The sequence below is a fragment of the Eschrichtius robustus genome, chromosome 7 (genome assembly GCF_028021215.1).
Source record: "Eschrichtius robustus isolate mEscRob2 chromosome 7, mEscRob2.pri, whole genome shotgun sequence".
In the NCBI taxonomy this organism is placed as follows: Eukaryota; Metazoa; Chordata; class Mammalia; order Artiodactyla; family Eschrichtiidae; genus Eschrichtius; species Eschrichtius robustus.
This window is the reverse complement of record NC_090830.1, coordinates 125,452,722-125,480,279: the sequence shown is the minus strand read 5'-3', so window position 1 is coordinate 125,480,279 and position 27,558 is coordinate 125,452,722. Positions and strand designations below refer to the sequence as shown.

The window sequence follows — 27,558 nt, the reverse complement described above, 5'->3', positions numbered from 1 at the left end:
CAAGACATGGATATCGTCATCTACCGGGCTCATTTCCACAGAGCTGGAAACGGCCTTAGTGCCTCTACCAGAGTCCCAGTCAGTCATCACCAATCGGTCACAGAAGGAGCCGTCTCCTGCTGGGCCTTTTGCAGAGGGGGACGCGCGTGGGGTGCGCTTGTGGTGGAGCTGAGCTGGGAGTCAGCGGGCTGGAGTCTGGCCCCAGCTCTGTCACCAATCATGCGACTTTGAACAAGAGATTTAGCGTCGCCCCAGTTTCCACTCCATTATTGATGTACTTGACCATTCATTCATTTCTTCAACAAATATTTATCATGCACCTACTGTGAGCCGGGCACTGGGCTGTGAGCTAGAGAAGAGGAAAGAAGTAGCTTTTCTCTGTAACACGAAAACTTTTGGCTCTAACAGTCTATCTTTCGTTGCAGCTCTTGCGAGACCTCCCCTGGCCATACATCATTTCAATTTTCCTTCTCTGAGCCTTGTTTCACTTTGCAGTGTCCGCCTTGAGATGTGACTGCCAGAATGTTCCATTTTATTATGAACCAGGAGCTTGCAGGGCCAGGGTTTGAGCAGTTCTGAGAATGCTGCTGAGAGAGTAACCACAGACATTTCTTCTGCTGTTTAAAATATTTACCAAAAAGATTTGGATACCCCTTCATTACCTGAGCAGGCATTTCCAAAGTTTACACTGCAGGTCGTAGTGATTGTAATATCTTGAGAAATAATTTTCTCTGGCCCCTGAATTTTTCCACTGGAAGAGTCATGCAGCAGCCCGTGTTGTATATGTGGTGTGTGTTTTGCAAGGTTAATGGAGAGGCTGATTCACACCAGATGGGATGGAAATTCAAGGGAAAAGGATGTATAAACTGTACACCGTGATTCGGCTATGAGGTTGGATTTTTAAAAAGTACTAAAAGTCAGAGGTCAAGGACCTGACACATGCCCCGGCTTTCCGCATACGTTTTTATGTTGCCTTAGCTCATCTGAATCTTGGTCTTGCTATAAAGAAGTCACTTTTATGATATTTAGTTTATAGACAAAATTCTGGTGCCATATCATAAAGTCCAAAGCAGCTTTTACTGGAAACTTCCTACATAAAAGCTCAGATTTGGATGAGTATCAGTGTTTCTCAAACTTAAAAATAATTTTTTTGGGGATAAACATTAAAAAAAAAAAAAAAAAAGCCTCTCACCCCTGTATCTTCTGTGTGTCTTTATCAGCCAAGAAAATTTTGCTTAGATCCATTCTATAATTTATAATACACAAGGAGGAGGCATTTTTGTGGTCCAAATTTACAAATTAAACAATAAGAAGTCCTATTTACTGTGGCATATATAGCCTGGCCCTATGCTGAGTGTTTTACATATATTATCTCCCATAATTATCCTACCTATGACTTTCAACCCCTTTTATAGATGAAGAAACAGACCAAGGGAGGTGTGTCCCCAGGTCACCTGAAGGGGGCGGGGAGGGGCTCAGTCCAGATTTGGACTCTGGTCCGGCTGACCCCCTGACCCATGCTCTTCTCCACTCTGCTTCCTCCGGTTGTACCTCCCCTGTCCCCTGTCCCGATGAGTCCACAGGACCAGCGCCCTCAGCGGTAGATCCCTCAGCAAATGTTCTGCAGTTTCGTCTGAGCTGGGGCTAGAGGACTCAGCCACTGCCCTCGGCCACCCACTCCCCACCTGTCCAGTGTGTCGAGCCCTTTTCACAGTGGGTGGTGGGTGCAGGTGACAGGGTATCCTGGCTGCCTGGTGGAGTAGTTAGCTGGGTGGGCCTCTGGGCTTGGGCTTCCATTTGCATGAATTGATATTGGAGGGGGGAGGGTACGTCTTTGTTTGGACCAAAGAACAAAGAGGGAGGCTGTTGGTGGGAGATGTCTGTGGACGGGTGGGTGAGGAGGATCCTGGAGAGGATGAGAAAGGTGAGGGCCTGAAGCTGAGGAGGCTGCTTGCCTTTAGCATTTAACTAGCTGTCTGTTCAGGTACCATGCCAGAGTCTGGGAGCTACAGATGTGGCCGTGGCCCACCTACCCTTGGGGAGCTGCAGCTAGAGGGGGAGATGGGCAGCCTAAAGTTGGAACAACCCGAGAACAACCCAAGTGCTCACCTCAGAGTTCTAGTCTCAGCTCTGCATCTTCTTAACTAGGTGGGCCTTGGTACTGTCATCTATACAGTGGGTTAAAAATAACACTGACCCCTGAGTTGTGATAAGTGCTAGGACAGGAACGCTTGGGGAGTCAGGGGCAGAGGACAGAGGAGGGCCTCATGCTGTCTTGGAGGGCTTCCTGGAAGAAGTGCCATCTAAGCTGAGACCTGGAGGAGGATAGAGGTTTACTTGGCAAAATGAGCGGAGAATGGGCTCCCAGTGGAGGTATGGGCTTTTTGGGAACCTGAGGACAGACCCATGTGGCTGGAGTGACCAGCATGAGGGGACCAGAAGGTGGTGACTTGGTTCTGGCCTGGGCCTCTTTTTGGGACTCAAGTGTCCAGCTGAGATGTGAAATTGGTACTGGTGGGGTGGGGCATCCTCACTGCCCCAGTGGCCGAGGGTGGAGAAGAAATCGTATATGGAGGGTGCTGTGGGACATCCACGGGGAGCACTGCGAGGAGGGGTTTCTGGAGGGGAGCTGAAGGAGACTTGCTGCCGAATGACCTCCCACAGATCTGGACTTGACTTGCTCTGAAACGGCTGAGAGAGCCCCCGGGAGTCAGTGTAACGTCCCGATGGCGGGCTTGGTCCTTCCTGCTGGGCAAAGCCTGTTGTGTTCTGGTTTCACGGACTGCGTCAGTCCATCCACCATCAAGCATTTATTGAGTGCCTGCCATGTGCCAGGCACTGTTCTGGTCACTGGGATAGAGAGGTGAGCCCCAGAGTCCGAGATCCTATACTCAATGGAGCTTAATTCCTAGTGGGGAGGGGCAGCAGCCTTAGATGGAATGGTCTGGGAAGGTGCCAGTGCCCGAAGGAAGGGAGGGGCAAGGCCCGTGACGCTCTTGGGGCCTGTGACCAACGAGGGCAGCGGCCCTGAGGCGGGGCCAGTTTGGCATGCTCAGATGGGTGACCTGTGCTTGAGGGAGGGGAGAGCTGAAGGCATGAGAGTCAGGAGGCGTCAGGAGGCCAGTTCATGTAGGATCTGGTAGCAGCAGAAGGGTTCTGGCTGCTGTTCGGGAAGAGACCATGGGCATCAAAGGAGGATGGAGGGAGCCCTTCCTGATGTCCAGTGACAAGAGACGGGCCTGGCCCTGAATCCCAGCTCTGCTACTAATAGCCTGAGGAAGCCAAGCAGGCGCTTCAACCTCTGTGTGCTTCCACGTCCTCTCCTGTAAAACAGCAAGGCCACCGCGACAATTCGGTGAGATGGTGCGTGCAGACCATCCCAGCACCTGGCTTGCTGAGCATGTGCTCACCAGGGCGATTCTTAACTACTGTGATGCTTATTAAAGCCACGAGGGCAAACCCAAGGCAGAGAGTGCCTCGCCTTTCATGCTCCCTGAAAATCAAAACTGTCTGCTCTCTGCCCACGGCAGGGCCTGCATGTCATTGCTCATCTGCCTCACATGCTCTCCTGTCACCGCAGCTGGGGGTCAGGGGAGAGGGCAGATGGTGCCCAAGGCCTTTCCATAGCAGGTGGTAGGACGGCGAGGGCTGTGGTCTTCCTGCTGGTTCTGACAGGCTGCCAAGGCCAAGGTCTTGACACCGGGGGTCAGGACCCTGATGGGGAGGGACAGGGTGCCATGAGGACACTGAAGAAGGGCACCCAGGCCAGAATGGGGGTGCAGGGAAGGCTTCCTGGATTGGGGAGATCCATGCTGAGTTCTCCAGGTTGCTGGTGGTAGCACGATGAGGGGAGGAGTGGTCCAAACCTCAAATGCATTTTAAGGTGTTTGAAATCCCAGCATAAGAGAGACAGGGGTGGGCGGGAGGGATTGAAAGAAGTCATAGGGGAGAGATGGAGCTGGAGAGGTGGGCAGGGCAGACTGGATTCCCAAAGAATGGACCGAGGGGGCAGGACAGGAGCCAGAGGTCCGACCAGTGAGGGGGCCCTGCAGACCCGTAGGCAGTGAGAGCTGATGGGGCTTGGACACGGAGGTGGCCGTGAGGACAGAGAGATCAACTGGGCAACACTTGACTTGGAGACTGAATAAACTTGGATGGATGCAGAGAGCATTGAAAACCGATGCCCAGGTGTGTGGCTTGGCGACTGGAGGGTGGTGCTGCCTTTACTGAGACCAGGCACCCAGGAGGGAGGACAGGAGAGGATGAGCCGGGCTTTGGTTGAGTGGGAAGGGCTTGGGAAGCACCCTGGGGAGACTTTCAGTAGGTCTGGAGCCCTGGAGGAAAGTCCAGCCCTGGGTGTGGAGGTGGGCTTCCCTGCAGATAGACGGTGGAGCCTCCTGAGTACAGCCTGGGCAGCAGACAGTGTAGAGGGAGGACAAAAAGAGAGGTGTGTGAGTATGTAGAATACCGTGGGAGCCTGGGGGTGCGGGGCAGTGTCCTAGGTTTCCTTCTGCTGACGGCTTTGGACTGGGGCCTTGACGGATGTCTGGATGTGGGCAGGTGGAGGAGGGAAGTGAAGGGGGTGCCAAACATGGAGATACAGGCAGCTTGTGACCGTGGCCGAGGAAGGCTGGTGGAGGAAAGGCTTCTTGGGAAAGAGACTACAGAAGAGGAAGGTTGGGCTCACTAGTATTGTGAAACATGTTGCATGTCTCTCTAAAGAGTCAGGGCTTTTTCCCATAGATGAGGGAAGCCCAGCATGGTTTTGAGCACAAGAGAGACTCAATCAGAACCATGTTTAATAGAAAGCTCTTTCTGGCATCACTGCCTAGGCATGTGTCCACGTGACACTGAAGCTCAGTGGACAGAGTGCTGATGACTGTCCCTGCCCTCTCATATTCCAATCCAGGGAGCCTCAGCCCGGCCATCTTCACGCACTGGGGACATATGAGCTGAACCGGGAAGGCAGCTCTCGGGTTGATGCAGGGCCAGTGGCGGCCCTTCTACTCTTCATCCTGAGCCTGCTCATCCAGGTTGTCACCTGGACAGCTGCCTCAACCCTTCCTCTTGCCTGTGTTTGGGTGCTACATACTCTTGGCCTCCAGACCATCTCTTGGGTCTTCCTCTGAGCAAGCAAGCCACCTTGGTAAGGAGAGGTTGCTCTGTAGGAAGACACTGTTCTCTACTCTGGAAGCCCCCCTTCCATATGCCCTTACTGCCCACTGCCCCACCCAACTGGCCATTGTCCACTTTTTAAAAAGCTTATGACTTAATAATATCTAATACTTGTTGGACTGCAGATCATGCACCAGACCCCAAGTGAAACATATTACACGCATCATCTCATCTAGTCCTCTTCAGTCTTAGGAAGTGGGTTCTCCTGTTGCACCCATTTCACAGATGAAAATACTAAGGCTTGGAGAGGTTAAATAACTTGCCCGTGGTCTCACACACAGTCAGAGACTGTACATTTGGGATTTTTAACGCAGGCAGATAGACGACAAGTTGATCCTTTTAACTCATCACCCAGACCATTACCCTCTGAGCAGACCCCAGTCTCTGGGCTCTCCCTGTAGCCCTCTGCCCACCCCCTCTTCCATAAACGGGCTGCACGATTACACCTCCCCTAAGTGCCCTTTTGGAGTTGTGGCCCATCTCAAGGCAGAGGGAAAGCTGGTGGTTTTGACCTAGGTGGGGATTCCAGCCTGGGCACTTACTTGCTGTGTGTGTTCTTGGAATCATCACTTAACACCTTCAAACCTCAGTTTTCTTATCTGCAAAATGGGGACCTCTGGTCCCCAACTCTAAGTTATTCGGAGAAAATGAGATAAGGCTCTTAAGCTCTTAGCATAGTGTCAGGCACAAGGGGAAGGATCCAGTGACTGTGATCATTAGAATCTTATCACGGCCCTGGTTGCCTCTTTGCACAGCGGACTCAGAAGCCACCTGGCCAGGACCGAACAGGTGCCCGTGGCACGTGTGTGGTGGAGCCAGAGGACAGGGAGAATGAATCACTGACCTCCCAAGCCCTGAATTATTAATGTCGTTATTCTCAGACTTGTAAGGAGGGCCCGGGTGGGAGCCCATATATGCAAGGCTCCACGCAGCCTCCGCAGCAAGCGCCTCCCAGGTCCCGAGTTGCCATGGAGTCCGGCAGGAGGCCTGGGGGCGGACGCCCGCGTCGGCGCCCACAGCACCGCCCCAGCTCAGGTCTTCGGTCTGCGGCCTGAGCGCTGGCCGCGCCGGGTTCCGCCTTTGCGCGGGTCCTTGACCGCTCCTCTGGGACCCTAGGGGAGAGGAATAAACTGGAATGGGCGTCCTCTGGAGAGTGGGGTGCGTGTGCAGTGCTTGCTGTAGGGCTTCAGCCCCCGGCCGTTCCAAAGGTCTGGCGCGTAGCGGGGCCAAGGGGGCCTGAAATCCAGTCCCCGCCGCTCGCCCACCCGAGCGCCCTGTGCGCGCCTGCTTCCGGCCGGCTGGCGAGCCACCGGGCCCGGGCCGCGCCACCACCCGGGGTGCGGCCGCCTCAGGGTTGAGGCCCGGAGAGGAGGGGCCCGGCTAGGCGCGGCGGCTCCGGGCGGGAGGACCCGGGGCTCTCCGCTGGGCCGGACGCCGCGCCTTCCTTCCCAGGCGGGCCGGCTGGGCGGGGCGGGGGGCGGGGCGCGGGGCACGGGGCGGGCCCTGGAGGAGCACGGGGAGGAGCCCGAGCTGCGGCGGCGACCGCGTCAGAGCAGTGCTCCCGCTACCCGGCGGCTCAGACCCGGCCCGAGCGCCCGCCGAGAACACGGACAGGGACCTGCACGGGCACGGGCGCCGCGCCGGAGGCTCCTCTCGCGGGCGGGGGCTGCGCGACCATGGCGGACAAGGAGGCCGGCGGCAGCGACACTGGGCCCCGAGGTGAGCGCAGGGTGCGGGTCCTGCGGCTGCGGCGGGGCGGGCGGAGGAGGGATGAGGCGCGCTCGGCGCCCCGCAGTCCCCTCGCGGGCCGCGGGAAAGTAGGCGCCCCCGCTCCACCCTTCCCTAGCAGGCAGGGCCGGGGTCACAACCGCGGTGGGGCCGGGAGTCCAGGGGGCCATGGGTGGCGCGCTGGTCACGTGCTCCGCTCCCAGCTGGGGTGCGGACACTGCGGCGAGGACCGCAGCCCCCGCCCGGACACCCCACTGTCCCCGCCGCGGGATGTCGCCTCCTGCGGGGGCCCAATGCACGTCTGGGTGAGAACCGTCCCCCATGTCCGTCCCCTGCGTGCTATGCGGGGACGCCCGCGCTGGCCATTTAAACGGTCGGCCTCGGGGTGACCCGGTGTCCCCAGCGGCTCATTTTCGTGACTCAGCGAGGCGGGGGTGGGCACCGGGGGGAGTCAGAGATTTGGACCTGTTCTCTCACCCCGACGAGGCCGGACGGACGCACCCGGAGTGGCGGCTGTAGCTCCGGGCCGAACTGCATCTCACTCTCCATCCCCGCCCATCCCCGGGGATTCTCTGGGCTGAGGAAGAGGGAGGCGGCGGGGGCTCCTCTATCCCTTCTTGCCCGGGCTTGCGGGGAGAAGACGGCGCCCAGTGCAGAGGACAGACGCTCGCATTTCGCAAATGTGCCAGGGCCGCTTTCTTTGGGAAGCGTGGTTCAGGCTCAGAAAGTGGGGGGAGGGAGGGGAAGGAGCGAGACTGGACCTGGGAGTGGGGGAAGAGGAGGGACAGCTCTTGGATCCCAGGGCTATAAATCATGGCTTTCGCCAGCAGAGGGGACAGGCTGGCCAGGATTGTGGGTCCCAAGTGGGGAAAGTTGGGCTCACGGAGGGTGCCGCGCATCCCTGACCTGCAGGGCCTTGGCAGTAGCAGCTGCTGGAGGGGAGCGTGGCCCGGGGGCTTCCTCCGGAGAGACAAGGCAAGCCTCCTAGCGAGGACGAAATTAAAATGCCTAGGGCGTAAGGGAAATTCATCCAGGAAAGGAGCGCTCGGCTCTGCGGGGACCCCACCGGAGCTGGGGAAACTGATTCAGGTGGCAGCACAACCACCACGAGAAGTGTACTCACAGTCTTGCAGTCTGTGGCCGCGTCCCCTCGCCCACTGATGAGCTCCGAGTCGCACCTGCCCCCTCCCCAGCCCATTGTTCCTGCGGATCTGGGAGGTGCCTCCCGACACGACTCTGCAGTGGTGGGGGAGTGCTGGGGGGAGGGGGAGATCCTGACAAGGCTCATTCCTGGAAGGGACGTGGAGAGTCCAGGCGGGGCCTAAATACAGCATCCCAAATCTGCCCCCCTCCCCTGCCCTTCCTCAGCTGGCAAACACGGGCAATGGGCTGGAGGCTGTCTTTGTCTTAACATCACTCAGCAACTGGATTGATTTATCTTTTCCCCACCCTTCTCCTTTAAATTGGAAAAAAAAAAAAAAAGTAGGATGATAGGGAGGGACATCAGAACTGCTAAGGATTGCTAAAGCTTAAGTTAGTGAAGCAGTTTCTTGCTTCTCATGCTAGAATAGTGGGTGGCTATATCCAGTGCAAGGTTGGCCATAGGATTTGTCAAATCAGAAGAGTGAGCAGCGATGTGTACCAGCCTCCTCCCCCGCTTTGTCTAGAAAAATGGAATTCAGCACCCCTGCCCTGCACACACACTCACAGGGGCGCTGTGTAGTTGTCTCTTCTCAGGCTGAGAGAGCTCCCCATCCAGAATGGGGAGACATGCGGGGTGTGCTGGGCCACCTGCCACTGCTGCCTCTATCTATTCTAGAGTGTTTCTTCACTTCCAGTGATCTGTGGTTCAAGGCATGCTGTGACAATTCCAGGCACATGGACTTGGGACACAGAGCAGGCTGTCCCTGGCAGCTCACTGCTTCTCTCGGGCCTCCATCCCTTCATCTATAAAATGAGAGATATTAATAGTATCTCATAGGAGCAGAGCTTGCTCACCCACCACCTAACACGTCTATTTCTAAGGTTTCCTCACTGCATATTCTGTGCTGGGCAATGAACATGCATTATTTTATTTCTTAAAGCCACACAAGAAACCTGGTACCAGCATTCCCCTTGTACTGGGTAGGAAATCTAAACATAGGTTGAATGACCTATCCAAGGTCACATATCTAGTGAGTATTGATTTGGACCTAGGCCATCTGATTCCAGGGCTCCAGCCCTTCACCACCATCCTGTATAGCCCCTGTGGGCCAGTGATTACCATTCTATTAGGGACATAAAAATGATTGCTCTTCAGGGGATTATTTCCAGGAGTCTCTCGGTGCCAGAGGCATCAAAGTGTGTTGGGACTTGGGAGCAGTGGGAGCCCCGGGTGGTGGGGTATGCTAGAAGGGATGGCCATAAAGCTATAAAACTTTTCCCAGTAAATCAAGTGGGGGACGTGCCTGTGAAACAAGAATGGCAGGTTGGTAGGCATTGAAGCAGGGTGGCGGGTACCTGACGGTTCATTACTATTCCATTTGCTTTGTATGTGTTTGCAAATTTCGTTAATAGAACATTTAAATTAGTTACTTTATAGAATCAGAAGGTCCACCCTTTAACCCCTGGAGCTTTGGACCAAAAAGGCTGAGATGACCCTCAGTCTTGCCCCCACCAATACCTGAGTTGGTTGACATGTGGCGCCCTAGAAGGATGAGGGGAACTGGGGGGCTGGGGTGGTTCAGCCTGGACTAGCTCCTGTGGTGACCGAGTCAGGGCTAGGTGTGGGCATTGGAAACCAGGTCGCTTGCTCCAGGGTGGGGGGAAGGGAAGGAGAGGCACAGCAGGCAGGGGTTTTGCCTGGGTTGGGGGTACCTCTGGAAGCAGTGCTTTGGGCTTTGGAGATGGGATTCTTACCATCCTGGCAGGTAATCGTAATAAAAATAAACATTTTAAATTGTGACGTTTATTGAGGACTTAGTTTATATTGAAATCTGAGAATACTGAATTATCTCACTTAGCCCTGATCACATTTGTTATTGGATGAATGACTCTAGGAGGGGGCACTTTTACCCCTATTTCACTGAGGAGAAAGCTGCCAGGCCAGCGTGGCACATCTGGAAATGGGCTGAGTGAGGGTTAGGAGGTGGTCTCGCAGCATGTGCTGGGCCCTCCGGGAGTTGTGTTGAGCGTCTGCATGAATGAGTGCATGACTAATAGAGTGCGGCTGCCCCACTTTCCTGTGGCCACCAAACTCCGGATGGGCGTGGAAGGGTGCTGGTTGCAGCTCCCAAAGGAGCCAAGAAAAAGTCGAAGTGATGCTCTGGGTATCACTAGTTAGGGCTGTGGCCATGGGATCCACTTGCATGTCCACACCTGCCTTGCAGCTCTGTCCCCTGTCACCGTGATGCACGCCTGTGCATGTTTCCCACACCGTCTCCTGCGTTTCCCAGAGCCCTGTCATCTCCTATGGCCCTCATGCAGTTCCTCCTATCTGGAACATCCTCACTTTCTCTAGCAAACTCCTGCTCATCCTTCAAAACTCAGCTCAGGTATCACTTTTCAGGAAGCCTTCCTGGACTCCTCCATCTGGATGAGATCCTGCCTGTGTGGGGCAAAGCCTTTGGTGCTAACCATGGCTAATCCCAACTAGCGTTCATTCCAGTTTCCTATGGGAATATCCCACTGACTCCCCCAACAGCCCCAGGAGGTTGGTGTTATTATTACCCCATTTTGTTGATGCGGCAGTTGAGGCCTTTGAGAAATTTTGTAACTTTGCCCAGCCAATGAATCTATTCACCCAGCCAATGAATGCTGGAGTTGGGGTATGAATTGGTCATGGAACCTAAAAGATTGTGCTCTTTCTCTCAATCCCTTTTCTCCGAACAGGGGCAGGGACTGTGTCTTTCATTTCCATACTCTTAGGGAGGCACATAGTAGGTGCTCAATAAATGTCCTACTGTGTGTTGAGTGAATCTCAGTCAGCAAGCTGTGAGGGAGCACAGCAGTGGGGAATGGCATCCACATCCTGCCCACTCCACAGGGAAGTGGCGCTTCTAGAAACGCGGATGCCCAGGAGTGGGTGGAAGCTGGAGGGGGAGGTGGGTGGGGTTCAGTCAATCCCTGAAGAGATGCGACTTTAATTCCAACAAGGCTTTGAGTGACGACTCAATCTTGTGGGGGCGAAGTGCTCTCGTCGCATAAATAGGCCTCTTTGGTGAGGGAGAAAGCTTCTTTATTATCGCTGCGCATAATTAGAATGGCAGGGAGGAACCAGGGGTTTAATGAATAAGCAGCATGTGGCAGGGAGCGATCGCCTCCCACCCGGGTCTGGGCATTGCCAGGAGAGCTGGGTGAGCCAAGGAGACGACCAAGAAGAGCAAGCACCGCTCAGAAACGGCCCTGACCCCACCGTAGCGGGCTCTGCAGATCCTTGCTGCGTTACGTTTATTGCAAATGACTCCCACTCCTGCTTTTGGTCCAGATGTGCACTAGAGGTGCAGAGGGCTGGAGGAGCAAAGTGGCTTTGGAGCCCAAAGACTGCGGGTCAGCTCCACCTAAGCTTTCCTTGCCTGGTCCGTGAAAGGGGTGCATGATGCCTGCTGGGTCTGTTGTGGGAACAGTGGAGAGAATGGATGGGCAGCAAACTGTTTTGAACGCTTTTGAACACCTTTCCCCATCTTTGCAGAGTCCACTGGTGGGAAGCAAGAATGAGGACAGCTGTCATCCAGAGCTGGTCCTGGAGCGGGTGGTGTCAGGAGCCACACTTTTTGGCCACTGGACATTCCCTGGGGTTAGTTACCACAGTGGTTCTTAATCCTGGCTGCCTGTTAGAAGCACTTGGAGAGTGTTTTAAAATTCCTGGTGCCCAGGCCTCATCCCAGAACTATTATATCAGGACCTCTTTGGGTGAGTGGCCAAGTTTGAGAGTCACTGAGTTTTCACATGTCTGCATTTCAGACTTGGGACCTTAGCACGTGGGAGTGGAGGGGAGGGAGCTGCAGACACGGTCCACTCCCTGGTGCTGGACCGTCTGAGTCACCAGGGAGTTTTAAGCACCAGCCCTGTGTTAAATACTTCACCTGTCTCATCTCATTAAATCTTCATAAGTACTCCATGAAGTGGGTGATTTTACACAAGGGGAAACTGAGGCTGAGCGGAATTAAATGCATTCCTCCACGTGACCTAGCTCTTGGGGATGGTGCTAGAACAGAGCTCAGGGCTGTCAGGAAAGCCTCCTCAGGCACCTCTTATCCTCAGGGAACTGCTTCTCCGTCTGTCTTCAGCTACTTGAGGTTCCCCTCTTTTGTACTGACCACCCAAACTATAATGTATTATTTTAAAAATTGATCTACTGTTTTTCTTTAATGCACTTATTTTAAGAGTCTTATTTATATCACTTCCATAAATAGAAAACCTGTATCATTTCCACAAACAGAAGGTAACCATAGCCCAAATGCATGGAACCCACATGAAGTTAGTACACTTTAGGCAGATCCTGCTGCCTGCAGAAGGTTTTGTGCTGAGGCTGCGCTCTGGGTACAGAGGGAGACTAGAGAGTTTTAGAGGAGGTCAAGGACATGGGAGCATCAGACTCTTTCATGGAAACAGGCTCAAGAGGGGCTTGAACAGGAAGGGAAAAGCTTTAGGAATCACCTGGGGGGAGGTCATTAAAATTCTCATTCCCAGATTTTCTGGAATTAGACCCACCAGGGAAATGGGGCCTGGGGATATATTTGCAAAGCCCATCAGTGAGTCTTATAATTGGGCGAGAATTAGTGTGAAATGTGACTGCCTGGTCCCTGGCGCACCGGGGGAATGGGACCCTCCCTCTGGGGATCCCTGCACTAGAGTGTGCTGCTCTGGGTTGGCCAGGTGGGGAAGAGAGAATGTTCCAATGGGATTTTACAAGGGCAGTCAGCTTGGATTCCAATCCTAGCTTCACTACTTATCAGCAATGGGATTCTGGGCAATTTACTTACTCCCCCCCACCTCAGTTTCCTCATCTGTAAAGTGGGAATAACCTTAGTACCCATCCCAGAGTGGATTTTATTTACTCCCATAACCCCTGCTAAGTGCTGAGTACACTTCCTGGCTCATGGTGAATACTTGCTGTTGTCCACTATTATTGTTTATTATTATGAATCCTGTGAATGGAGATAGGGCAGTTATCAGAGGCTGCATTTCGTCCGGGAGGCTCAGAGGAAAGAAGGGCTGGACGAGATCCCACTGCTGGGAAGGGGCAGACAGGGCCTGAGCCTTAGGCCCCGCGGCTTCGTGTCCAGCAGGCCCAGGTCTTTATTTTATTTATTTATTTATTTAACACCTTTATTGGAGTATAATTGCTTTACGATTGTGTGTTAGTTTCTGCTGTATAACAAAGTGAATCAGCTATACATATACATATATCACCATATCTCCTCCCTCTTGCGTCTCCCTCCCACCCTCCCTATCCCACCCCTCTAGGTGGACGCAAAGCACCGAGCTGATCTCCCTGTGCTATGCAGCTGCTTCCCACTAGCTGTCTATTTTACATTTGGTAGTGTGTATATGTCCATGCCACTCTCTCACTTCGTCCCAGCTTACCCTTCCCCCTCCCTGTGTCCTGAAGTCCACTCTGTATGTCTGCATCTTTATTCCTGTCCTGCCCATAGGTTCTTCAAAACCATTTTTTTTTTTTAGATTCCATATATATATGTGTTAGCATACGGTATTTGTTTTTCTCTTTCTGACTTACTTCACTCTGTATGACAGTCTCTAAGTCCATCTGCCTCACTACAAATAACTCAATTTCGTTTCTTTTTATGGCTGAGTAATATTCCATTGTATATATGTGCCACATCTTCTTTATCCATTCATCCAATGATGGACAATTAGGTTGCTTCCATGTCCTGGCTATTGTAAATAGAGCTGCAATGAACATTTTGGTACATGACTCTTTTTGAATTATGGTTTTCTCAGGGTATATGCCCAGTAGTGGGATTGCTGGGTCGTATGGTAGTTCTATTTTTAGTTTTTTAAGGAACCTCCATACTGTTCTCCATAGTGGCTTTATCAATTTACATTCCCACCAACAGTGCAGGAGGGTTCCCTTTTCTCCACACCCTCTCCAGGATTTATTGTGTGTAGATTTTTTGATGATGGCCATTCTGACTGGTGTGAGGTGATACCTCATTGTAGTTTTGATTTGCATTTCTCTAATAATTAGTGATGTTGAGCATTCTTTCATGTGTTTGTTGGCAATCTATATATCTTCTTTGGAGAAATGTCTATTTAGGTCTCTTCTGCCCATTTTTGGATTGGGTTGTTTGTTTTTTTGATATTGAGCCGCATGAGCTGCTGGTATATTTTGGAGATTAATCCTCTGTCAGTTGCTTCATTTGCAAATATTTTCTCCCATTCTGAGGGTTGTCTTTTCGTCTTCTTTAAGGTTTCCTTTGCTGTGCAAAAGCTTTTAAGTTTCATTAGGTTCCATTTGTTTATTTTTGTTTTTATTTCCATTTCTCTAGGAGGTGGGTCAAAAAGGATCTTGCTGTGATTTATGTCATGGAGTGTTCTGCCTATGTTTTCCTCTAAGAGTTTTATAGTGTCTGGCCTTACATTTAGGTCTTTAATCCATTTTGAGTTTATTTTTGTGTATGGTGTTAGGGAGTGTTCTAATTTCATTCTTTTACATGTAGCTGTCCAGTTTTCCCAGCACCACTTATTGAAGAGGCTGTCTCCACTGTATATTCTTGCCTCCTTTATCAAAGATAAGGTGACCATATGTGCGTGAGTTTATCTCTGGGCTTTCTATCCTGTTCCATTGATCTATATTTCTGTTTTTGTGCCAGTACCATACTGTCTTGATTACTGTAGCTTTGTAGTATAGTCTGAAGTCAAGGAACCTGATTCCTCCAGCTCCGTTTTTCTTTCTCAAGATTGCTTTGGCTATTCGGGGTCTTTTGTGTGTCCATGCAAATTGTGAAATTTTTTGTTCTAATTCTGTGAAAAATGCCATTGGTAGTTTGATAGGGATTGGATTGAATCTGTAGATTGCTTTGGGTAGTACAGTCATTTTCACAATGTTGATTCTTCCAATCCAAGAACATGGTATATCTCTCCATCTGTTTGTATCATCTTTAATTTCTTTCATCAGTGTCTTATAGTTTTCTGCATACAGGTCTTTGTCTCCTTAGGTAGGTTTATTCCTAGGTATTTTATTCTTTTTGTTGCAGTGGTAGATGGGAGTGTTTTCTTAATTTCTCTTTCAGATTTTTCATCACTAGTGTATAGGAATGCAAGGGATTTCTGTGCATTGATTTTGTATCCTGCTACTTTTCCAAATTCATTGATTAGCTCTAGTAGTTTTCTGGTAGCATCTTTAGGATTCTCTATGTATAGTATCATGTCATCTGCAAACAGTGACAGTTTTACTTCTTCCTTTTCTGATTTGGATTCCTCTTATTTCTTTTTCTTCTCTGATTGCTGTGGCTAAAACTTCCAAAACTATGTTGAATAATAGTGGTGAGAGTGGGCAACCTTGTCTTGTTCAGGCCCAGGTCTTTAGAGGAGAGCTGGTGTCTCAGGATGCTGACCCTGCTTGGCTTTCACTTAGCCCTTTGCCAAGGCTCTGAGCTCCACGATGGGTTTCTGACTGGGGCACCAGTGGGGTTCAAGGTCTCTTTGCATACCTGGGCTCTCTCCAGGGCTGCCCTACCTCTGCCCTGAATGGGCTCCCAGACCACCATCGGAATGACTCGGCCCGCCGTGATGACGCCCCAGATCTGGAGCTTTGCAGATTCTGCTCTGAGCTCTGCCAGGACCACCCTCGCTTTCCAGCCTTGACCGTGACCTGGCAGCTGTAGATGTCAGGAGGGGCCGACAGCTGCTCCACTGCACCCCTTCTGGGGAACTGTGACCTGCAGAGTATGCACCTTGATTTTAGTCCCCTTATCTTTAGGGTGGCCATGTGTTTGGGTTTGCCGGGACAGTTCTGCTCTATGCCTCTTGTCCCAGTGAAAGCGTTAATAGTGACTCTGTTCACTTTCTGAGTATCTCAGTTTGGAAGATAAATTATGTGGTCGTGCTACTTATCTCTGTCCTCTTCTCAGCCATCTGGGCCTCAAGTGGGATGAAGGAGGCAGGAGGGTGTATGGTTAAACTCGAGCTTTTGCTTCTGACGCTTCTAGGTTCAGATGTGTTTAACATCTGGGTGAAACATTGCTGTGCCTCAATTTCTTCTGCTGTAAACAAGGATGAATAATAATCCTGCTCCACTGGGGTGTTGTGACTATTAAGTGAGAGACAGTATGTCCACGGCTGGGCATGAGGCTGGTACCTAGAGGGGGCTCAGTAAATGGCTGTAATTGATTATTATCATTGTTGGTTTGATTTGGGAGATGTAATGGTTAAATGTGGGGTCTGGAGCCAGACTGCCTGGGCTCAGCTGTGGGCTGTGTCGTTTACCTGTTCTGTGGCCCCAGCGAGTTACTTAACCTCTTAAAGGCTCAGTTTTCTCATCTGTAAAATATGGATTGTAATAGTCTTCTTCATATGGTTTTTGTGAGGATTAAATGAGTTTATACAAGAAAAGCACTTAGAACAGAGCCGAGCACAAAGTAGACACTAAATTAATGTTAGCTATTATTATTAGCTGTTTTTGTTATTACAGATAAAAGTTCCAAGTTACGTTCTTGTAGTCAGGAGGAATTATCCAGTGTATTAGTTTCCTACTGCTGTTGTAAAAATGATCACAAACTCAGTGGCATAAAACAACACAAATGTATTATCTTATAGTTTGGAGGTTGGAAGTAATTCCAAACTGGGTCTCATCGGTCTAAAGTCAAGGTGCTGGCAGAGCTGTGTTCCTTCTGGAGGCTCTAGGGGAGAACCCGCCTCCTCGCATTTTCCTGCTTCTAGAGGTCACCTGCATTCCTTGGCTCGCGGCCCCTTCTTCCATCTTCAAAGTGCAATGCTCCAATCTCTGCTTCCATTGTCACATCTTCCCCCTGACTGTGCCCCTCCTACCTCCTCTTATAAGGACCCTTGTATAAGGATCTCTTATTAGGCCCACCTGGATAATCCAGGATAATCTCCCTCTTTCAAGATCCTTAATTTAATCACATCTGCAAAATCCTTTTTTCATATATTCACGGGTTCCAGGGATTAGAACACAGGCACATTTGGGGTGGGCGGCGCGTTTTTCAGCCTACCACAGTCAGAAAGATTCAGGTGCGTTGGTTAGGGAGTCTTCAGCCTCCCCCAGGAGCAGTGTGAATGTTGGGAACTGTTCTCCTCTGTGTTTTACATCTGTCGGGTTCCTCCTGAACCTGCTGCATGATGCCTTCCTAGAGTTTGGGTTGTTGCCAGCCCTTGGCTTTGAATCAATCCTGGTAGGGTCTTTGGAGACACTGCCACTTTGGGGGCTGGATTAGATCCTTCTTAGGGGCCTATGGAATCATTGAGACCTGAATCAAAGGTTTATTGGCTCCCAAGTGGGGGAAACTGTTAAATTAATAAAGAATTAGTGAAATATCTACAAAATATCACATTATATCTGCTTTTGCTATGTAAGAAACTATCCCAGGATTTAATGGTTTAAAACAATAGCCATTGTATTTGCTCCTGATTCTGTTGGCAGGTCTCTGCTGGGTAGGTCTTTTACTGGCTTTGCCTAGGGTCACTAATGTGACTGCAGCCATCTGATGACTCAGCTGGGCTGGAGAGTCCAGATAGCCTCACTCATGGGCCTGGGGGGTGGTGCTGGCTGGCAGCTGGGTTCTTTCTCCATGTGGTCTTTCATCCTCAAGGAGGCTAGCTCGGGCTCCTGCATGTGGTGGTCTCAGGGCAGCAGGAGGAGGAGAGGCGAGGCTGCTAGGCCTTGAGACCTTCCTGAGAAGTCATTCTAGTCCTCAAAGCAATTCACCAGGCCAGCCAGAGGCAAGGGGTGGAGAAACAGACTCCACCTCTTAATGGAGGTGCTGCAAAAAATTTGCAGCTATTTTTAATCTAACAAGAGTCAGCTTGACTCACATGTTACAAGTACAAACCTTAAAAACTTGTCGTACGTTTTCAAACAACTTGTAGGTTGGATTTCCTTACTTTTTAAGACGTTCTGTGAGTGCATGCCAATTGTCCAGAAATCAGCCCTTTGTAAATCAGATGTTACTCACAGTTGAATTTTCTTCAAAGCCACTTCCCGTTATCTTACACCTGAAATTATTTGTTTGTTACAACACGCGTTTCTATGATTGATAAATGGGGCAATGATGTGGGTATACGTGGAAGTTGTGTTGGCTCATTGGCAAATTTTCCCTGTGTGCTTATGTTTTGGTAGATCAGGATGGGCTTTCTCATGATTAAAGATCAATAAGAATTAAGAAGAAAATGGAAAATGTGTAGATTCACCTTCCTTTAGTGCCAGTTGTGGCCATTTTTTATCTTTCCATCCCCTTAAGCTGTATGGGAAAGCTCAGAGGGCAGATGAAGGAGCTGGAAGGCATTGCCCCTGTAAGAAAGCAGTGGTGCAGGTGACATTCTGGATGGGGCTTTTCATTTTGATGAGATCGGTCTCTGTAAGAAGTGAGTGCCCCTGAGGTCCTTCATCTCAAAGGAGGAACAGGAGCCAACGACTTATTCACTGTGTGGTCTTGGGTCCAGGGCCCAGTGGCCGCTGGACCAGGATAGCACTCGAGCCGTTACTGGTTTTGGAAAGGTTCAGGTGCAGGGTTCTGTAGGTGTTGACTGATACGCACCAACCCTATTTTCCCCATGAATCCTGTTATGTTTAATAGGATTTTGCTGAATGTGAAGATTTTCAGGGAAATACCTGTATGTACAGCCCTCACCTAGGAACCATCTCCTGCAAATGACTTATTCGGGTTACTAGCACCATAACTACCTGTAGGGGACAGTTTTTTTCTTAATAGCAATAGATAACTAGTGCAGTCCTATTTTCCGTTCTTTTATGAATTGAATAAAATAGCAGATAATAGGTTTAATAAGACAGTTTTAATGTCTGTCCTTGGCAAAATAAAAACGTTATGACATTTTATTAGGCCCACATAGAGGGGATTTTATTGCTTGGTACGTTGAGGCATCATGGAACCAGAATTAGTGGAGATCTGGGGACAGAGTTGCTGTGCAGATTTGAGTGTTTATCAGCCATCAGCACTTGGTGTGACTTTGATGATCAGAGTGAGAAATGGTTAAAGCTGGAAGGTACAATTGGGCTTTCAGCATCTATGAGCCAACCTCTTCATTTTCCTGATAAAGAAACAGAATCCTAGAAAGTGGCAGTCACCTGAAGAGCACACAGTGACCTAGTGGCAGAGTAGGGTCATGCTGTCCCTCAAGGCAAGCGAAGACTCTGCTTGTCTGGGTTGGGATACTGAGGATGGGGGAGGCTGAGGATAGGGACACTGGGGTGGCAGCACCCAGCTTGGGCCCTGGAGAGGACTTGGAAGAAAGGGGATTATCTAGTCTGAAGGGGAATGGTGAGCAGTCGTGCCAAAGACCCAGCAAAGACCTGATACTGCTGGGCTTGCTGGGTCCTTTCAGACCTGTCTCAAGACAGGCTGCTGGGAGTGTGTGTGTGCATGTGTGTTGTGTACGTGTGCACGCATAAGTATGTGTGTGCATGCAGGTATGGAGCGATAGGGAGAGGGAGCAACAGAGGTGGAGGAAAGGGAAGGAAAGAGACAGAGACAGACAGAGGAAGAGAGAGACAGAGACTGTGGAAGCTTCTGATAGGTCTTCCCTTGGGGTTCGTACGGTTCATTCAAACTTGAACCCACAAAGACTTGGCTAGTTGTGGGCATTGATTTTTTCCCCAACGCTGCATTCCTTGGGCCTTCCCTGAACATTCACCGGTGAGATCCCAAAGTGCTACATGCCGGGGGCAGAGCCTGAGGTTCTCAGGAAGGAAGATGAGCCCACGGGATGGGATTTATCAGGGCGCAGTAGGAAAGTCAGAATTCACTTTGTCCTACTTATTTTTTGATCTAAACCTTGTGTGTTGAATGAATAGTTATATGGAAAAAACAGACTTCCTCAGTGAGCTGTATTATATATATAATATATAGTATATACGTTGCAATATATCTATAGTTATATAGTTATATGTATTATGAAATGGACATGTATTCCTGTAGAGTAAGGCCTTAAGATAGAATGAAGCATGCTGAAGAATGCAGCTGGGATCCTGTTAACATTGCCCCTCAAAAATCTTAGTGGCGGGGGGAGCGGTGGAGGGCGGGGCCACTTGTTACTGAAATACTAGCAGTGAGGTTGAAATAAGTGGCAAACACAAACAGAAGCCAAAAATACAATGACCGTGGCAGAGGGGTGGCCCTGCTCAGCCTGTGACTCATTAAGAAGTAGTCAGGGATTTCGTGTCCCAAGATAGAGGCCCCTCCCAACTCCTTCTGCCAGCAAAGCGCCTCCCTCCCCACACTTCTTCCCGTGCTCACAACTGGTTTTGCCTCACCCTCAGAGAAGAATTTGTCAGTTGGTTTCCATCTGTGAATATGCTTACAATTCAAGGTTAACCTCTCTTGCCTCCCCCGACCCCCAGCTGGACCCTCAGGGCCCAGAGCCCATGGTGGGGGCCCTGTGGCCGTCCCATGCACAGTGCCAGCTCCAGGCTTGTTTCCAGATTTGGCGACCGAACAGCAGGACTCCGACCAGGAGGTGAATGAGTAAAGCTGAGGGCAGTGCTGGTTGGAAGGGCTGGAGTCCAGCGGTGGAGCCAGGACCTAGGAGCTCAGGGTGAGGCCTGCGACCCAAGCAGAAAGCCCCCCGCCCACCCCCACCCCCCCCCCCCGCAGGGTGGCAAGATTTCTGTCTCAGCACCAAGGATGGCCCACTTCAGGCAGGGGACAGCTGGGGACATTTGGAGGGTTGAGTGTTAGAGCCAGAGCGACACCCACTAAGTAGAGCTCCTCTCCTGGGCCTGGAGGAGGCCGAGAGGTCAAGGCAGCTCGAGAGCTCCTTCCAGGTGGGTCCCTGAGCTGAGCACTCAGCTCTGGAGGGCAGTGTGGCATGGTGGGACCAGCTCAAGTCCCGGGTACGAGTCTCAGCTCTGCAGCGTACTCCTTGTGAGGTCTTGGGCAGGACTGAAAGCCTTCCCGAGCTTCTGTCTCCTCATCTCTAGGATGCAGCTGAGAGGTACAGCCTCCTGCATAGGGTCGCTGGGGAGATTTGCCAGACAGAGCGTGGCCCCCAGAGTGCGGGAGCCGGGTGATGGCCGGGAGCTGGTGGAGGCTGGGGGTCCTGGTGCGGGAAGCGGAGGAGCAGGCAGGGACCTCGGGCAGGACCAGTACCGCGGCTGAGCAGTAGCGGCGAGGCTGCAGGAGGTGCTGGGTGAAGGCCAGCTTCACACCCTGCTCACCCCACCCTGCCCAGCCATCTCCTCTGTCCTCGCCGTGTCCTGGGCAGGGACTGGGTAAAAACCAAGGTAACGCTGGTTCTATGACAAGAGCGCTACATGTTCATCACGGAAAGTATAATCCAAAGGAAGAAAGGAGGAAACAGCCAGGGCCACACCCCTCAGAGCAGCCCCTGCTGACCCCTCGGTGTCCAGCCTTCCAGACTTGCCGGCCAGGTGAGACAGAGCCGGTAGATGCGCTTTCATAAAACCCAGTGCCGTGGGGAAGGGTGTGTTATCCTCCTTTTATAGACAAGGACACAGAGGCTCGAAAGGTGATGGTTCTTGGTTAAGGCCCCATGGGGAGAGAGTGGGTAGGCGGCCTGATGGCTTCCGAGTTTGGATTTTTGTGTTCTTCAAAAATCCTTGTCCTGGATAATTTCTGTGACGCTCCCTCACATGCTTTGCCCCCAGCCACAAGAAAGCCACGCGACAAGACCCCTTGGCTCCCTTACACCACCAACCATCCAGGAAGCAGGATGGGCTGGGCACTGCCCAGGTGCAGGGCTCTGCGCGGGCACGAGAGGCGGGGGGACTTGAAAAGTAACCGAGCTGTCTCCTCCTAGAGCCCACGGCGGGTGCTGCCTGAGGTGCCTGGGCTCCCAGCTGTGGATGGCTCAGCAGAGCTCTGCTTGAACCTGGACACAGGTGGCCTGGGCCCCAGCTATCAAGGTGCAGTCAGGGGCCCTCAGGTGGGCATCTGGCAAAACGGCAAATTTGCCTGGAAGCCCCAGACCTTCTTTTTGGAGGTGCCTTAGTGGTGGGAGCAGCAGGGATCGCAGGAACGGGGCCTCTGGTCCCCGCTGGCGTGTGCGTTCCCAGCAGGCAGGAGGCCTCGTTACAGCTGCCTCATGGGCTCCCTTTAGGAGCGGTCAGGTCCCTTCTCACCGGAGCAGCTTTCTGTCCTTCTGTCAGTTTCCCCGCAGGTGCCCGTGCCCTGCAGAGAGCAGAGCGGGGTTCTGAGGGGCGAGGCTGCGGCTTGCTGGCAGGCCTGCTGGAGCAGGTGGGGTGGGGTGCAGTGGGGTGCGCGAGGTGGCTGGCTGGAGGCCTGTGGACAAAGGTTTGCTCATCCATTTGAACTCATTGCCTATAATTAAAATGGATGAGAGATTTCACCTAAAAATCTGGATTTCTGATTCCTCTCTTGGGTGGAGCCAAAGCACGGTCACCCCTCTGGACAGGGCAGGGGGTCTCCGGTGTGCAGCCTCCATCACCTCTGCTGTCCCCACCTTGAGTTTTCTTTTCTCATCCCACTCATACCACTGTTTTTCTCAGAACCGAGTTAGGGGAAAGTTCTAGTACTCACATGGCAATAACAATGGGGCCTCAAAGGGCCTCTCCTGTAGCAGGGGTCTTTGGTGACTTGGGGAGCAGGCAGAGCTTGGATTCGAACTGGCTTTGCCTCCTGCCAGCTGCAGGTGAGGTTTTCTCTCTCCTCACGCCTCCGTTTCCAGAAAGCAGTTGATGGTGCAGGGTGGGTATGAGGATTAAGTGAGATGGTGCCTGCGATGCCATGCCCGGGACGTGACATCTACAGCCCAGGTTATAGGTGCCCTGCTTGTTTGCTCTTTATGGTTGTAATTGGTATAATTCACATACAGTAAAGCATACAAATGTTAAGTGTGTAGCTCGTGGATTTTACATATGTAAAATCCATATACTCAGGTGTGGTGGGCCCAATAATGGTCCTTCAAGATGTCCGTGCCCTACTCTCCTGGAACATTCACATATGTTACCTTGCATGGCCAAAGGGACTTTGTAGAAGTGATTGCATTAAGGGATTTGAGATGGAGAGATTATCCTGGATTATCGGGGTGGGCTCAGTGTAACCCCAAGGGTCCTTATAAGGGCAGAGGGACAATGGGAGGCAGGAGGGCCAGAGTCAGAGATTCGGAGACGCTCTGCTGCTGGCCTTGGAGATGGGGGGAGGGGACACAAGCCAAGGAGTGCAGGTGTCCCCTAGAAGCTGGAAAAGGCAAGGAAGTGGATTTTCCCCTGGAGCCTCCAGAAGGAACCCAACCCGGTCGACACCTTGATTTTTAGCCCAGTGAGACCCGTGTCAGACTTCTGACTTCCAGAACTGTCTGGTTTTAAGTCACTGAGTTTGTGATAATTTATTACAGCAGCAATAGGATGCTGATACGCTGTGTAACCACCACACTAGGCAAATTACAGGACATTTTCATCACTCCAGAAAGTTCCCTTGTGCCCCATCCTGGTCTTTATCTACCCACCCTGTGAGGTAACCATTGTTCTGATACCTTTCACCTGAGATGTTCTTGAACTTCATATGAATGGAACCTTAGAGCATCTGCTCTTTCATGACCAGGGTCCTGTATTCAACACAGTGCTTTTGAGGTTTGTTCATGTTGTTGGGTGTAGAGGATTTTGCTCCCTTTTTATTGCTGAGTAGTGTTTCATTGTATGGCCATATCATACTTTGTTCATCCGTTCTCCTGTGGATGGATGTTTGGATTGTTTCCAGTTTTTGGCGATTATGAAAAAAACTGCTGTGAACATTCTGGAACAGATCTTTTTGGGGGCACGTACATATTTCTCTTGGGTAGAATCCTGGTGGTGGAGTTGCTGAGTCACAGGGTGGGGATCCTCAGCTTAAGCAGAAATGCTAGGGCTGTGAAGCACGAGCACGGGTCAGCCTGGCTGGCCTTGGGCACCGGAGGCTGATGGCCACCCTTCTTGCCCACAGTGGTTTCCGGGGTGCACACGTGGTGGTAGGGGGCTTCTTCTGGTCCAGGGCACGGGAGTAAGTGGCCCTCCGATGGAAATGTAGGCGGAAAACCTCAGTCAGCAGGTGTGCGCTCTGGGCCTCAGAACGGTGGGTGGGCCTGTGCTTCCTGAGTACCTGCTCTGCACCCAGTTCGGGGCTGTCATTTTCTCATAGGTCTTCCCTTGCGGTCTCCACGCAGCCTTGTGAAGGGGAGCAGTCGTTAGCCCAGGTTGCAGCTGCGGAGACTGAGGCCCAGGACAGAGTCCTGCCTGTGGCAGAGCTGGTGCGGGTGGAACCAGGTGTCCTCCTCCAGCCCAGCTAACTCTGTGTCCTTGGCCCCGTCCCCCACTCCTGGAAGAGTAGTTCAAGGCTGTGCCTGGTGGGAGGGCAGCCACAAGGGTCAGATCCTCCCACGGGAAGGTTAGTGGGGCCTTTTCTCCCTGCAGACCGGTGCACGAGAGGGCCTGGGGGATGGCAGATGGCTTCCCAGATGGCAGAGAACACAGCCCAGCTGGTGCAGGGGGTTGTCTGAGGGCAGTCATGATGGGGCGGCAGTGGTGCGGGCGGTAATGGAGCTGTCTGATTGGTTAAAGGGTTAGATCTGATATGAAGAGCAGAGGAGAGCCACAGCAGGTGCTTGAGGCTGGGAGTAACCTGATGAAATTGGTGGCTGTGATGTGATGTGATGTGAGCCGGGGGCAGCCGGGAGGGAGGGTGCAAGGCCTCTGGGAAGCTCTCCACACGGCTCTGTCTTTGCTCGTGCTCTTCCCCCTGCCTAGGGTTCCCTCCCCATCTTGTTCACTCAGCAAACTTGCCCTTCGAAAGGCCAAACAGCATCACCCTGGGGCTGCCCACCCCACCTCAGTCCCCCATGGCACTCACCATGGTGTCTAATAAAGAGTTCATGGGCAAGAATTTTCCGGTGTTCTTAATTACAATATTTAAATTGAAGTCACTTGCTCTGTATTGGCCTGAGAACTCAGAGTCGGATTCTCATAAATTAAATACCCATGTGATGCATATCCACTAGACAAGACTAATGGAGCCCAATGGGGATGGGGCAGAGGAGGGTGTGGGCAGGCACACGGGGGGCGGGGGATGGGACCCTCGTCCGCTCCGCTGACGGACTTCCCAGGAAATGCTGAAGTGATGCCCTGTGGCCCCTGCCTGCTTCCCTGCTACACATTTAGCTTCCGGAAGTCTTCTTGTTCACTAACGCAGACTATCCCCAGAGTTGTTTCCAAACCTTTGGGACCTTCCCAGACTAGGTGTGTGGAAAGAGAGAGGGGCAGGGATACGAGGATGGGAGTGCGGGCCCGTGTGGATGTCCCTGTGATCAGCTGCCACTTTCCCAGCCTGAGGCATTCCCGTGGGCCCCTCCTGGAGGTCACTGCCCTGTGCTCAGACATTCCTGGCTCAGCAGGTGGGGCTGTGCCTGGGGGTGGCAGGCTGGTCACTCTGCATCTGGAGCGTTCTGCTCTGAAGGGGAGAGGGCCCCTGACTAACTGAGTTCCAGACGGAGCTGTTAAAGAGAACCATGAGGCCCGAAGCCCTCGTGTGCACTGTTAGACTTAGTGCAGCGGGCAGGCCTGGGTGCCAGGAGGGATAGGCCCGCGGCGCAGCAGCAATGGAAAGCCGGAGGAACACCACCCTGGGCTTATGGAGGCCCAGACGGCTTCCTAAGCCCGAGGTTGGGCAACTGGCCATCCATAGGTAGCGGCTAGGGTGCAAAGTCCCATTCCTTGGACCTCGGTTCTTGCTTATCTGGGCCCTGCAGGGGCTGGAACCAGGGGTCCTGGGAGGTCACGTGTCCTGAATACTCAGGCACGAATATCATGCATGCACCAGGGGGTGTGGGCACCCGTGATGGATCTGAATTGTTTGGCATCTGGGGCCGTCTGTGTGGCCTCCTTGTGGGCCCTAAACATAATATGTGTTTTATTTCCTGAGGTTCATATGGTTTTGAGGCTTGCCTTCCCCACCTCGGCTCAGGAGAAGATTTGGAAGGACTCGCGTTTGCATTTCTGCCCGGTAGGGATGGGAGATATGGGGATTAGCAGGAGTTTGCAGTTTGTTTGCTCTTTTCCTGCTGTAGTGATTCACCCCAAGGGTTGGGTTTGGTTTTGTTTTCATTGTAGTTGACTTGCTTGAAGTTCAGATTAAAAAACGGATCAGAGTTTGGTGGTCAGCATCTGCTCGCTCTGGGACAGGAGCTGGGTCTGGTGTATCGGTGGGGAGGCTCTGCGGGCCTCATCACAGCTGCTTGGCCTTAGGTGGGCCAGGGGGTGCTCTGGGGGACCCTCTGGGTCCTGGTGGCTTAGGGTTTTCCCCCTGCCCTGTGGAGTAGCCTGAGGAAGTAAGCACCATTCTCAGGAAAGTACCTTAACATGGTCTTTATATTCTTTTGGCAAAGGCTTTGAGCAAATTCGGTCCTGGGGGAATTGTCCACTAGTTTTCTTTGTTTTTATCTCCTGTTACTGCTTGGAAGTTAGATATTCTATTTCAACTCCTTTCAAGAGTAGTTACTCTTGAAATTTTGCCATGTATACTTAACTTAGCAAAGTCTAAAGTTGATCAATATCTTAACCCAGTTTACTAATTCCATTTTTGTAAGAAGGTCAATCCATCAGTGAAGGTTTTGTATAAAAAGAGTAAGAACTAGGGAGTTTAAACTTAGTCTTAAAAGTCTCTGAAAGGACTTTCTTTCCTTCCAGCTGACATGAAGCCTTCGCCCAGCGTGTGGGGAATGGTCTGTGTACAGGTGCCAGGCTGCCTGTGCTGGAGGGCATTTGGTCGCCCCCTTGGAAGCCCCCCTTCAGGCTGCAGTGGATGGGCCATGCTTCACCTCCCCAGGGGCTCTTTTGAGCCCCTTGTGGCATTTCTCTTCTCTTTTCCTTTATATTTTGGAAGCAGGAATTTCTCAGGCAGGTTCCTGAGCACCTCCCGGCCTAGGACCCAGGCTCAGGCAGTGGGCACTTGCAAATAGTTAACAGAAGAATGTTTTAATGCTGATGCAGTTTGCCCTCCTGCTAAGATGAGGCTGTGACTCCTGCTGAGGGCTAGTGTGGCTGCAGGTTATCGGGCACCTTCTCCTGACATTTATTCCAGAATCCCTTGAAACTACTTATCAGGAGAGAAGCACCGACAAGCCCCCTGTCTGCAGCTCGCTGTCAGGATGCCTGGCCCTTGGGAGTCTCCTGGCCCTTTAGCTCTGGCCAGCCGGCTTCAGAGCATCTAGGGGAAAAGTGGAGACACAGCTGGTGACCTGGGGCACTGACGCCGCTCTGTGCCCACGTTCTTGTGTTGCTAAAGAGCAGGGTGTCTGGGGACAGGCCAGTGCCAGCTTTGCCCCCGGCCTAGCTGTAGTCGGCAGCCATCCTGGGAGAACTGCTGAACCCTGCTTGGCAGAGAGGTTGGCTTGTGTTCAGTGAGGGAGCGGTGGCCAGGGTGGATGGGAGCCACCGATGGTCACCCCAGGCAGGAGGGCTGTGCCCCTGAGGGCAGGTGGGCTAGGGGACAGTTGTCCTTACAATGTGGT

The 27,558-nt window shown here is 52.0% G+C and overlaps 1 protein-coding gene across 3 annotated transcripts in view; it reads left to right on the top strand.

Annotated features, from left to right (window-relative positions):
- The window catches only part of HSPA12A (heat shock protein family A (Hsp70) member 12A), a 168,513-nt gene that overhangs the window by 94,285 nt on the left and 46,670 nt on the right, over positions 1–27,558 (top strand). Inside the window, exon 1 of one of the 3 annotated variants that reach the window (XM_068548623.1) lies at positions 6,699–6,894. The exons of 1 other annotated variant lie outside the window; for it this stretch is intronic. In XM_068548623.1, coding sequence (XP_068404724.1) covers positions 6,852–6,894 — 43 coding nt within the window. In that variant the 5' untranslated portion in view covers positions 6,699–6,851. Of the gene's footprint in view, positions 1–6,698; positions 6,895–20,582; positions 20,635–27,558 lie in introns of those variants that run through there. One more of the 3 variants, XM_068548624.1, reaches the window with a different exon arrangement.